The 12,140-nt window shown below is 53.0% G+C and overlaps 8 protein-coding genes across 8 annotated transcripts; 3 read left to right on the forward strand and 5 right to left on the reverse strand.

The window, feature by feature from the left end:
* Positions 1-579: 579 nt before the first annotated feature.
* YALI1_E21513g (uncharacterized protein) lies at positions 580-3,802 on the reverse strand (the record flags this gene model as incomplete). Its single annotated transcript, XM_504092.2, has 2 exons — positions 580-3,113; positions 3,772-3,802. 2 exons carry the CDS (start codon positions 3,800-3,802, stop codon positions 580-582), a joined length of 2,565 nt encoding a protein of 854 aa, XP_504092.2.
* Positions 3,803-4,190: 388 nt separating this feature from the next.
* Positions 4,191-4,574, forward strand: YALI1_E21524g (uncharacterized protein; the record flags this gene model as incomplete). Its single annotated transcript, XM_068283041.1, has 2 exons — positions 4,191-4,248; positions 4,297-4,574. 2 exons carry the CDS (start codon positions 4,191-4,193, stop codon positions 4,572-4,574), a joined length of 336 nt encoding a protein of 111 aa, XP_068139142.1.
* A 410-nt stretch (positions 4,575-4,984) lies between these two features.
* Positions 4,985-5,340, reverse strand: YALI1_E21535g (uncharacterized protein; the record flags this gene model as incomplete). The annotated part of the gene is made up of 2 exons (XM_068283042.1): positions 4,985-5,288; positions 5,333-5,340. 2 exons carry the CDS (start codon positions 5,338-5,340, stop codon positions 4,985-4,987), a joined length of 312 nt encoding a protein of 103 aa, XP_068139143.1.
* Positions 5,341-5,385: 45 nt separating this feature from the next.
* YALI1_E21552g (uncharacterized protein) lies at positions 5,386-7,017 on the reverse strand (the record flags this gene model as incomplete). The annotated part of the gene is made up of 1 exon (XM_504093.3): positions 5,386-7,017. The coding sequence occupies one exon, from the start codon at positions 7,015-7,017 to the stop codon at positions 5,386-5,388; it is 1,632 nt and encodes a 543-aa protein (XP_504093.2).
* A 60-nt stretch (positions 7,018-7,077) lies between these two features.
* Positions 7,078-7,463, reverse strand: YALI1_E21555g (uncharacterized protein; the record flags this gene model as incomplete). Its single annotated transcript, XM_068283043.1, has 2 exons — positions 7,078-7,350; positions 7,395-7,463. The coding sequence occupies 2 exons, from the start codon at positions 7,461-7,463 to the stop codon at positions 7,078-7,080; spliced, it is 342 nt and encodes a 113-aa protein (XP_068139144.1).
* Positions 7,464-8,144: 681 nt separating this feature from the next.
* On the reverse strand, positions 8,145-8,763 carry YALI1_E21566g (uncharacterized protein; the record flags this gene model as incomplete). Its single annotated transcript, XM_068283044.1, has 2 exons — positions 8,145-8,383; positions 8,439-8,763. 2 exons carry the CDS (start codon positions 8,761-8,763, stop codon positions 8,145-8,147), a joined length of 564 nt encoding a protein of 187 aa, XP_068139145.1.
* Positions 8,764-8,857: 94 nt separating this feature from the next.
* Positions 8,858-9,191, forward strand: YALI1_E21570g (uncharacterized protein; the record flags this gene model as incomplete). Its single annotated transcript, XM_068283045.1, has 2 exons — positions 8,858-8,866; positions 8,922-9,191. 2 exons carry the CDS (start codon positions 8,858-8,860, stop codon positions 9,189-9,191), a joined length of 279 nt encoding a protein of 92 aa, XP_068139146.1.
* A 1,098-nt stretch (positions 9,192-10,289) lies between these two features.
* Positions 10,290-10,841, forward strand: YALI1_E21585g (uncharacterized protein; the record flags this gene model as incomplete). The annotated part of the gene is made up of 2 exons (XM_068283046.1): positions 10,290-10,517; positions 10,560-10,841. 2 exons carry the CDS (start codon positions 10,290-10,292, stop codon positions 10,839-10,841), a joined length of 510 nt encoding a protein of 169 aa, XP_068139147.1.
* Between the last annotated feature and the right edge of the window lie 1,299 nt (positions 10,842-12,140).

Here is a 12,140-nt window from a genome sequence, read left to right on the forward strand (position 1 = left end):
ACTGTCATGTCCGGGAAATACAACCACAACCAAACTACTTGTAGCAGTCAGAAAAACGCACACCTCCTAAAATCAGGCCGCGGGCCTTCTCGCCGGTCACGTGACCAGAAACCAATCTCGCAAACTGAAAACACGCAAACTGCTGCTCTCAAACTGCAACCCTCAAACTGCAGCCCTCAAACCAGCCCCACCTAAATCGTAGCTTTGGCAAATAGTGTCGCACAGTAGGTTAGACTCCCGCACCAGCTGTGGAGAGAACAGTGGTCTCTCAAACTGTTTTTCAACCGGTTTTCAGATGGCGTCGCTCACTTTTGAATCACTCTTTTGAATCACTGTTTCATCTAAGGCTATACCCGATTGGTATACTCGTCTACAATGCAATCCCATACCTCTTCCACCTACATATTCTCTCCATCACACCCAGTGTATATCCCTCACTCAAACTGTGGCTGATTACCAACCACTTGTACAGCTACGATACTGATAAAAGGTTTATACTCACCGCGCCTTACTCAGCTCACTCAAGCATGTTATAAAAATGTATATGCTACCTGCACTGCGCAGTCCCGTCTCCCCGGCTTACTCCTGGCCGAAACCAACAGTCTCCTCCACAGCCATGGACAGCTTCTTGACCAAATCCTCGTAGTTCTTGTACGGAGGCAGATCGACTCGGTTGAAACAGGTATGCGACTTGGGCAGATGCTGGGCCTCTCCAGCCTTCTCAATCGTGAACCGGCGAGGACCATCGCTGCCCTGCAGATCCTTGAAGCCGTTGACGGGGATTCGCGACGTACCGGTCGTGAACTGCAGCAGCCGCGACTTTTGCTCGCTGTCCCACGATCTAATGCACTGCCAGAACCACTTGATGACCTCGTCCGACTCCGAGTAGCCCCGGTAATCGGTGTGCTTCTTCCAGTCGTCGACGTCAATGTCGGCAATACCTCCAATCAGCAGCTCCAGCTCCCGCTCGTCAAACACATTGACCAGCTCCTGGGGGATGAGCTCGTAGAATCCAGACACAAACGCCTGGAACTGCTCCTCCACACGCTTGCTGATTCGCCACTCGGTCACAAGCTCAACGTATTCAATCTTGTTATCGTTGGTCACTTCAATGTTTCGGCCGTCGGGCTTGAGATCAATGGTGACAATCTCGCCAAACTGGTCGTCCTCCACGCTGAAGGTCAGGTCCAGCACATCGGTAATGTCGTTGTCCAGCGCCCACTCCAGGTTTCGGTGGTAGTCCGCGTCCACACCCTCCATGTCCTCCAGCATAACCTTCTTCTTGAGAATCATCTTGTAGAAGGCGCCAATGAAGAAGGCGTCAAGGAATCGACGATGGAAAATGGCCAGACCGACGCACCGACCGATGAACTTGAAGTAGTTGAGATGCTCGGGGTTGATGCCACTGTGGGGGTTGATCTGCAAAGTGTAGTTGTCGTGCGCCGAGTATTCAAACAGACAGTAAAAGGGGTTGAACATTTCGTGCGACAGCAAAAAGAAGAACTCTCGCGACACTCCTCCGTAATCCAGACCCTCCTCGCCGTCGAACTTGATCATCAGTCGCTTCTGCAGATCCTGTGGCGTCTGCCGCATAATCTCCTGATATGAATCTTCAAAAATGTGATCTCGCCGCACCTTGATGTGGCACTGGCCAGGCAGAATTCGCAGAGCAGGCTGCGACCGGAAGTAGATGAGCTTTCGTCGGAAGTCCCGCTTGTACTGCGGCACGCTCTGGTCAAGCGACGAGGGCAGCCGTGGGTCTTCCCAGGTTGTGGTCTTGGTGTTGTGGTCCACAAAGTACACACGAGCAGTGTTGGTGAGCCGCATTTCCCAGCCGGAGGGAAGGGGACCCAGATGGGACACAGACATTTGCTGCACGGTCGTGTTGGTGCCCCCCGCGGCGTTGGTGCCGCCGTACATTCGAATGTACTGCTGTCGCCGAGGGTCGACCCAGGTTGTAGTTCGTGTGTTGTGGTCCACAAAGTAGGGCCGTCCCTCGGGTGTGAACCGCTGCTCCCAGCCGACAGGCAGCTCGCCCAGTGCGGGTGTGGTGGCTCCAGACATGGTCATGGCCACGGCGTCGGATGCAGACCGGGGAGTACCACCCGGGGAGGTGGCTGCAACACCGCCGGCGGCTGCACCTCCTCCCGCCGCTCCCGACGACGAACCTGCGGTGGCGCCGGAGCCGGTACGGTTGTGGGAACCGAGCGTGGGCGACTGGGCCCGCTCCTCGGGCAGCGTTCGGTTCTGGTGCCGCTGCCGCTCCAGGTTAGTGTTGTTCTGACGGGCCTGGCGCGACTCGGACTCGTTCTGCGAGTTTGCCGGGCGGGTCCACGTGGTGCTGCGATTGTTGTGGTCCACGTAGTACGTTCGGCCCAGATTGTCGGTACGTCGCTCCCAGCCGGTGGGCAGCCGGCCAAACTGATCCTCAAAGGACGAGAAGCCCCGGGAGTTGGGGGCTGGGCGTGCGGCCGTGGACGTGGCGGTAGCGGTGGGTGCACCGGCAGGGGGGCCTGTGGTGGTTGTAGTGCCCGTGGTGTTATTGGCCCCGTTCAGCGCACTGGTCGATGTGCTGTTAGTGGTGGCCGAGGGGGTGGCGCTGTGCGAGGTGGAGCTGCTTCGCACGCTGGAGTTGTCGACGCTGAGGGACGAAATGTCGGGGAGGTTGGTGCGAGCAGCAGCAGACACGGAGGCGGTGGATGGGGCGGTGGAGCCTGCCGCGGAGGAGGCGCCGGTGGCGCGTCGGCCGGCGGTGTTGGTGCTGAGGTTGAGGATGATCTTGCCGTTGACCACGAGCGAGTCGTTGGCCTTGCGGAGGTCCTTGGTGATCATCTCGTCTCCTCCTTGGGCCAGGTTGAGCACGTCGCCCACGCGGATGTTGATGACGCCGAGGAAGCCCTGGTCCTTCTTTTTGAACTTTTTGTGGTCAAAGATTTGCACAACGATGATGGACGACGGGGTAACGTCGACGTCGAACGACTCGTTCCAGTAGGGGTTGAGCGTTTTCTTGATGACGGAGGTGGTTCGGGTTTGGCCGCCGTCCACGAGGACCACTGCGAAGGGGTCGGGGAGACGGAAGACATCTCTTTTGTATAGTTGGTCTGCGGCGATGACTGTGTTAGCGGGGTTGGAAGAGTAGCGTGTGCAGCGAGCTACGAGGGCTCGAGTGGACACCGGGTCGCACGACGGCCGGACACCGGGTCACACGACGGCCGGATACCAGGTCGCACGACGGGCAACGACCAATGCAATGATATGAACCCCGACCATACAACGCAACGATGGCAACGACTGATGACAATGATGTACAATAACGTACGGCAACGACGTTGAGAACATATTTGACCCGGGCACTCCTCCACTCTGATCACAGAGGAGACCAAGTCTTGAAGACGTCCTGGCCATTCCATATCGTAGGTCTTTGCCATTCGACACCGTCATTCAGCATGGTCTCTCCGCACCGTCACTCGTTCCGTCACTCGTTCCGTCACTGGTGTCGCACAGACTCGATCTCCGGTCCAGAGTTTGTGTATCTCCGAATGGATATCAGGCCAGTTGTCATAGGGGCGTTCGGCCGAGGACCGTTCCCATTGGACTGTGTCTGTGCCATTCTCTGTCTGTGCCACCTTGTGTCTGCGACATTCTCTGTCTGCGACATTCTCTGTCTGTGTCACCCTGTCCCATGTCCACCCAGTGTTCCGTTGGTCCTGACTGGTCCCTGACTGACTGCCACAGTCGCTCCGTGGCGCAACGCCACCGGCTCATACTCACCCGTCAGCCTTAGCTTGGTTGTCCTGGGCATGCCGGAATTCTATCGCTCTGGTGGAAGAGGAAGACTGTGCTGGAATCTAGGAGCTTTGTAGCCCGGTTCGATAACTAGCTCAAGTGAGAGTGACACACACAGTTTGGGTCTTAGTCTTGCTGCCTCGCCTCCCAATTTCAAAGTTACCCGGGGTACGTAGAGGCATTAATAGTGGTGGTGGGAAAAGACGGGCAAAGGAGCCGGTGGCCGAGTCACGTGGACTCCCGCAGACAGCAGACACGTGCCTGCCACCTGTTTGTTGCGCGGCCAAATATATACCCCACGGGCCCTTGTCTCCTTCTCGTTTGTTTCTCCTCTGAGGATTCCTTTTTTTTTTCTCTTCATCCCCACCCTACTTCCAACTGTACTGCAGTATGAACTTTAGTGAATGTGTGAGTTCAATTTGACGAGGTTGTTGGCCATGTGCTGTACGTGGGACACGCACGGTTCGAGCCCAGTATGAGCACATTTGGCTGTATTACACCGTGGGACAGCTCCTTGGGTCCAACTTTACTCGACGGTCGCCAATCCGCTCTTTCAACCGCTGAGACGAACCGCTTCTGACCGTCTCAAACCGCTTCGACAACGTTTGTCAGCACCTTCACTAGCGCCTTGTACCTACGACCCACGATACTCCACTCCGCCCCGTATTATTCAGGAGATGCCACTGTTGGTCCAGCCGGATGGATGCGCAAGCGGACCGCGAAGTAAAAGCGTGTCGACGTGGTCCATGCGACATTTGAAGGGCTCGTGGAGTCGGAGGAGTGTATAGGAGCAGTCTATAGCAGTCTATAGCGTCTATAGCAGTCTATAGCAGTCTATAGCAGTCTTTAGGAGTGCACTCGTATCAATCTATACTCCAGATGGCATCGTACCTGAGACACTGGTGACCACGACACCTCCACTTGCCGAGGGCAGGCCGACCACCTCACCAAACTTGCGGCATATCTCAACTTTGCTCGCCAACCTCGACACGGAGCTTTTGCTCTGCTATCGTGCAGGTTGCGTGACTAATGTGGGTCGCTGCGCCTCCTCGGAGCTATTTTGGGAGTAGCGAGTGGCGGTGAAGACAAGCCCGTGGGTTCGAGTCTGGCGGAAAACGAACATGGAGCGGCTAGGGCTGGGGTATTTCCGATCACTAATCACAAAAGGGAAGCGCATCTGCATGGCGTCAGCTTTGCCCTACTTTGGAGAAAGTGGGCGGAAAATGGTCTGAGCAAATATCGCCGGATGTATATATAGGAGCGAGCGTTTGGCTCGGCAGGTCAACAGAGACGACTGACGAGTAACAGGCGACACGAGGACAACAGAAGAACGTCTCGACTTACGAGTAGACTCGGTAAGACTCACGAAATCCACATGTTGACTATCGACCATTGACAGAACCACTTCCGTGACTTGCGACTTGATACCTTTCTTCTGATCGCTACCATTGGTCTGATTCTGATCTGATACCTTTCTTCTGATGCTGATGCTGATCCTGATGCTGATCCTGATACTACTCTGATCTATGATATCTCCTATCCCTACTAACTCATCAAGTAAACATTCACTATGCAAATAAATACGGCATAAAGTCCAAACTAAACCTGGTCGGCTCGAGCCCAGTCCTTGGCCTTGGAGTGCTCCTCATAGGAGTTGCCCGATCCGCTGGGCTCAACGCCCGACAAGAACTCCACGCCATTGGTGGACTGCTCCTCAAGCTCGTGGTCCTTGTGGATGGCATGCTGGACGTTGACCTTGGGGCCCTTGAACCACTTTCGTGCGTCGATCATGAACCAGCCAAACGCCAGAAGCATGGGACCAAAGTAGACCACCACGGTCCAGTTCATGGTGTCGAGATCGAGGTTCTTGCCCTTGTACTGGGGCAGACACAGAATGGGGGTCATGAGCGCCACATAGGCGACCGACAGAATGCCGCAGGGCCGCGACCATCGGCCAAGGTTCCAGGGCCCGGGCTTGAACTTATCCGACGACCAGAAGACCTTGATGCCAATGGGCATGGTGAAGGCCACGTAGCCGGAAATGGCTCCCACGGAGAAAATGGCGCCGATGGCGGTGTCACCAGCAAACATGAGAAGCAGCAGCAGCTGACCAATGATCCAGTTGAACCACACGGCGTTGACGGGCGTCTGGGTGTAGGGGTTGACCTGGGCCCAGATGTGGGACAGAGGGTAGCAGCCATCACGAGAGTAGGCAAAGGCGACTCGCGACGCTGCCACCATGCAGGCCTGGCCCATGAAGAAGCCCGAGATGATGGTGAGGGCGGTGATTGTGGTGACAAACCGTGGAGTCAGACACTGTTGCAGGTAGGTGACAAAGGGCTGGCCGAGCTCGTCCTGGGTGACTCCGGCCACGTCTCGGACCGTGTAAGCGATGGCGATCTGGAAGGCCCAGCCCATGAGTCCTCCGACTCCGGAGGTCATGACGATGGCTCGGGGAGCGGCCACGGAGGCGTTGGAGCACTCTTCCGCCAGGTGGAAAGGAGAGTCGTAGCCGGACATGGTCCAGATGATGGAGATGAAGGACATGAGCACGGCGATTCCGTTAGGCCAGTCGGTCTGGTTGTCGATGAACGACCACACCTCATGGGAGTTGTTGAATTTGTGGCCGTCTTCTCCGGGCTGGGCGCCGCCAACAATCATGAACAGCACCACAAACAGACACAGGGTGTTCATGAGGGTTCCGGCACTGTTGAACCGTGCAATGAACCGTGTGGGCATGGAGGAGATGATGCCGTGCGAGAACATGATGCCCAGAGTGAGCAGATACACGTGCCATGTTTTGGCAGTGTAGGAGGGGTCGTGCAGTGTTTTGAGGGCGAGAATCATGGAGGCGGTAGAATAGTTGACCGAGGGTGCGGCCGTGACCTGGCAGAGCCAGTTGGACCACCCCGTGAGCCACGACATGAGAGGGCCCCATTTGGGGGGCGCCAGCACCGCTGCGGCGTAGTAGAGACCACCGGAGGTGGGCATTGACGAGCACAGTTCTGCCATGCTCATGGCGACCGACTGCACGCCGACCATGGCGATGAGCCAGCCCCACGTCATTCCGGCGGTTCCGGCGTATCCCAGTCCGTAGAAGAGGGTGGATGCAATGGAGGGGAGGAGTCCGAGGACCGAGAAGGAGACGGCGAACGTGGACCACAGGCCGAATTCTCGTTTGAACTCCTCCTTGTATCCGAGCGCCTCAAGATGGGCTTGATCTGCGTCCATATTGTTGACCAGTGTGAGATATGGTGGTTAGATGTCAATCGAGTGTTGGTGAGTCAAGTGTCAGATCTGAGCCAAGTCTGAGCCAAGTGTTAGATCTGAATGAGACAAACGAAATGCAAGATCTGAGCGAAATGTGAGATCGGAATGAGATGAACGAAATGTGAGATTGGAAATCGGAACGAAATCTGACGGAACGAAATCGATATGAAAGATATCTGAATGAATGATATCTAGGATGATATCTAATACGACAAAATCGTTCTTACCAACTGTGAATCGGTTACTGTGCAACCTGTCTGTGTAACCCACGAATGTCGTCTTGTCATGCGAAAACTGGATCCCATGGTCTATATATATAACGTAACGTGGGTGCGGACACAACGGCGAGTCGAACTGATAAGCGGGGGGATTTGACTTTGCCGATATGCACTACCAATCTGCACCATCCCAAAGAGGATGTTGTATGCTGATAAGTGTGGGGGGGGGGCGAGTTTGAGCGACTGGCCAAACAAAAAAGCGAAATGGCCAAAAAGCGCCAATCCAAGCGCCGAAAAAGCCCCAAGTCCGTGTTTTTTGGACGCTCCAAAACGCCCCCCACACATCCCCAAATCACCCCCCAAATCTCCCCAACCCCCAAACCCCATAAACCCAGCTAGCGTGGAAGGACAAATATACTTGTTCTGTAGCATAAAAAAAATACTTAGTTTGTAGCGCTTGTACCACCTGTAATAGCGTCCGCACAGTAGCACCAAGTGTAAGTATATACCTTGCTGCATTTTTTAAAATACCCTTATCATCTCCCTTGTACCTTAACCTACCGTGGAGGTCGGAATCCGGCGACGCACAAGACGGAGCGCGAGAGCAGCGCGAGAGCAGCGTGGATCCATGCACAAATGGGCGTGGGCGTGTGCAGAGATGCCAGTGTGGCCAATCGGACACGCCGTCTGTTGCGTCTGGAGTCATGCTTTTCGCGGCTATAATTTCCGCCAGCCCCTCAGTAGGTTGGCATCATGAAACCCAAACAAAAAGCTCCAGTATCAAGGTTGTGCCCAATCACGCCCATATGTCTGGAACCTTGTGTCTGTTGGTTTGTTCCTTGTCGTTGTTGCTTGGTGCCAGCATCTTTCCTAAACAGTAAGGTGTATGAGGGTGGTGTATGAGGATGGCGGTATGTCTTCATTCAGTTTGATTCTCCGAATCCCTCCGAGTGTGGAGATCCAGTGATGAGGTGAGGTTCGACACGACTTGACCAGACTACCAGACTCAAACTTGAGATAACTTGAGATGCACTTGTCAGACCCGATCCATCTCCAAGCCACAAATCTTTGCAAACAAGATACTCTTGTACATTCTGTAGTGTATCGCTCTTGTGTGCTGCTATCTTCCCCCTACTGCTCAAAGGTATCTAGATCTCATCACACGTGCATCTAAGCAGCCCCTCAAAGTCGCTCCAAGCCTCTCTCTTCCGGTCTCAGTCCCACTATCGCGGTCCCACTCTCTCAGTCTCAATCTCGTCGTATCCGTCCTTTGAAGCAGGTCGATACGCTTGGATGAAGCAGCCCTTATCAGACTCTCGATCCAACGTGCTAGCCAGCGAGATGGCCGTGGAGATAGCCGTTTGAACGGGGCAAAAAAACAAATTGGGCGGTCTTGAGTCGCAACCCTCAGTTCGAGTCGCCACAACGTCGAAAGATAGAGCCAAAAAAATACCTCCACAGCTCCAGAAACCCCAGATACCTCCCTCATGTACCGCTCATCTGCCCCGTGTGCATTGGTGCGTCTAAAACCTCCCACAAAAAAAAAAGCGCAAAGGAAAAATGGACGATACTTCAGCTAGACAATGCCGAACGTTGGCCTGGAGATGTAAGGGCTAACGCGGTGCCCAATGGGGCAATTTCGCCGAGTATGTCATTTCTCTCGTCGAAGCCATCGCTCTGGCCGTTTCCGCAGCTGGTATTTCCATTGACCATTTCCTGATCTCAGTCCAATCGCCCATTAGTGCTGTACCCCACACTAGTGGCAGGGCAGAAGCAGAAATGACAAAAGGGCAAAAAGGGAAAATTCTGCCGCCTTTTGATATATACCGAGTCTTGCTGGTTCGAGAATGTCGATGCGAGATTGTGCAGACGGAGCCGGGAGATGAGCAGCAATGGCGTGGGATCTATAGGAGATAGGAGATAGGACCTGGAGACAATGAGAAACGAGGTCACAAGGAGGTCGGAGTCAGAGCGAGCATGGTCGGAATGGGTTCAAGGATATGGGAGGTCTGGTCGGAATGGGACTCAACGGAGAGTTCTCGGTGGTAATGGTCGAAGATGGACGTTGCTGTCTGATGTGGATGATTGCGGTGAGGAGTGGTGGGTACGGTACTGATGCTGTTTGGTACGTATTGTATCGCACTTTGTTGCGTTGGTCAATGTGGCAGATCGAACTGTGGACTATTGAGCCTGTGGTACAGTCAGTTTCAGCCCCGTGAACCGCTCTCGGCAGTATGGAATTGATTCTAGAAGAAAAAATCTTGCAGAATGGACAAGGCGCAGTCTTTTTATCTCAAGATCTAGGAATATGAGGCTCGAGGCTTACCTCCAGGAGATTCGCGCCATTTGAGATGGGCTACGGCTATACGTGTAGGGGAGGGTCTAAGGGTTGGGGGGGGGGGGTGCGATTAGGCAAACAGGCGAAGTAGAAGTATTGTGATTTATGAAAGCTCTTTTATGTCCCTCGGTTTCCTCTATTTACCAGTTACCCACTGTCACACTTGATTTCTAATCCCGTCTGATCTGAATAAGGAAATATATATAAAAGTATATACTGTAAATATTAAATATATAATGTACAGTATATATATATTAAAAATACAAAAAACATCAGTAGGAAAGGAAAAAACATCAAGAGGAAGAAGAAAAAAAACATCAAGAGGGGGGGAAACATCAAGAAGAAAGAAAAAAAGGAAAAAGAAAAAAAGAGAGAAGAAAAGAAAGGAAAAATAGCTGCAATTCGACTATTGGGGATATGAAAGTCCTTCATTGATTCTACGAATATAACCGTACCCGAACTCGACTCGAATTCTACTCGGATTCAGACAACTGTGCTCGCCCTTCTTCTCCTTGCATCTCCAATTCGATTCCGCCGAGTACATATGAGTACGTACGAGTTCTTGCACTTGTATCTATACGCTAACCCTGGCCACCGATCTCCAGCTCGACCCCGCAGTCCTCACCTCGATTCCCTGTGCCAAATGACCCCAGTACTGCTCTCAACCGCGATATTTGATGTGGCTGATGCTCGACCCTTCCGCAAACGTCTCGACAGCTCCTAAACCGGCAGAGCAGGAAAAACTGGGCAAGTTTCCGGGCGTTACCAATTCATCACAAACGGTGACAAAGCACAAACGACACTACAATCACAAACGGTTGAGCACAAACGGCACTACAATCACAAACGATTGTGCACAAGCTCGCAAACACACCACCATAGTACACACGCGATCCAACGCTGCAGTACCCTGACATTTCCATTTGTCAGCCACACAAAACGTGTAGCGTCATCGTCATATCATCTCTGGCCACAGCGGGTATGTGGGCGGGGATGCAATACGACTCTATAATACACCGCGCGGCTATCTTACAACTAGTGGCTGCAGAGGACTAGTGACCATGTCACCCTCATTCAAACGGACAGGAATTCTCGCAAACACGGTCGGAGTCCGGTCTACACTAACTATCAACCGCTGTCATTTGCTGATCGACCTGCAGTTGACGTTGACACTCTGTCGCCATGGCGTCTGGGCGTTCCGTGGAACTTCTAGACCAGCTGTCTTGTAGTCCACACTAACCCGGGGGACTTGTCTGTGTGCTGCACATTGCCGTAGCGTAAGCGATGACGGAGGACGAGAGCCCCTGCGCGGAGGTTTTGGTGCGGAACGCACGTTCCCATTGCTGTGGTAACTGTCGGTGCTGTCGGGCTGTCATGGCGTTCTTTGGGGCTGTCGGGCTGTCGGGGCTGTTCCGATTTGAGGCTGCTCTGATTCGCGACTACTTTGATTCGCGGCTGCCCCAATATTATGGGGTACTTTGAGGCATCATCACCACCCCGATTTCACGCTCGGTTCGTCACAAGGCCATTGTCACTTTGAACTCTGTCCTTCAGCCAGGCCTTTGTGTCCCCTCCCCACATTTTTCTGCTTCAGAACCTTAATTTGACGAACCCAAATTCTGCCGAAAACCCAAACCCAAACGCAAGCCAAACGCAAGGTTAGATATCTCCCAACAACAAGGTTTCATTTCGCCAAAAACACAAAACCGAACACCAACCGAACCCCACTAACAACAGCAAGAGGATGGGCGTCCGTCTAGATTGCAGGTTTCAATACCGTCGGTGATCGACCCTCGGCCACTTCTAAGTCGTTCTAGGGTTGATCTGCCCATGTTTACAGGATAGCCCAAGGGGACTTTTTTCGTTTTTGGGATGTCAATGTCGGTAATAACTCCGATGTGTATGAATCTGCACTTTTTACGGGTTTTTTACAAGTTTTACGTATTTTTACGAGCTTTTGCAGACGTCTGATACACATTTCCAGCCCTTGCGTTGACATTGACACTATCTTGCGCCTGTTCCGACATGACATCTATTATCTTATGTCTCACATCTCCCTGTTTCTCCTTCCGCCCCCTGGTATGTTTTGACGCTCCTTTGCGTCAGATCAGATGCGTCGGTTGAGTGGAAAAATGGCGTGTTTCTGTACAGACCACGTGGAGGAGATCTTATTGATATCATGACTGTGGCAGAGGTCGGGTGCGTGCCCGTGTCTACGAGGTTCTGTGCCTATAGGTGGGATTTATGATAGGTGGATTACGACGACTTCTGGTGAGCTATATCCTGGGTGGATGTGGTTGAGTGGTGGGGTTGGTTGAGTGAATGACATGGTTGAGATGGTTGAGATGATTGTGGAATGAATGATATAGTGATGCCATTATCTTGTCTTCATGATCATATAGCACTTCTCACAGGGTCTGCACTAACACTACATTGTTTGGCTACTACTTGTAGTACAGGTACAAATAGTGTGTGCCGTTTGATGGCTAAAATATGGCCCTAGTTGGTTTTAGCGAGCCGGACAGATT

This window comes from Yarrowia lipolytica, chromosome 1E (genome assembly GCF_001761485.1).
Source record: "Yarrowia lipolytica chromosome 1E, complete sequence".
NCBI lineage: Eukaryota > Fungi > Ascomycota > Dipodascomycetes > Dipodascales > Yarrowia > Yarrowia lipolytica.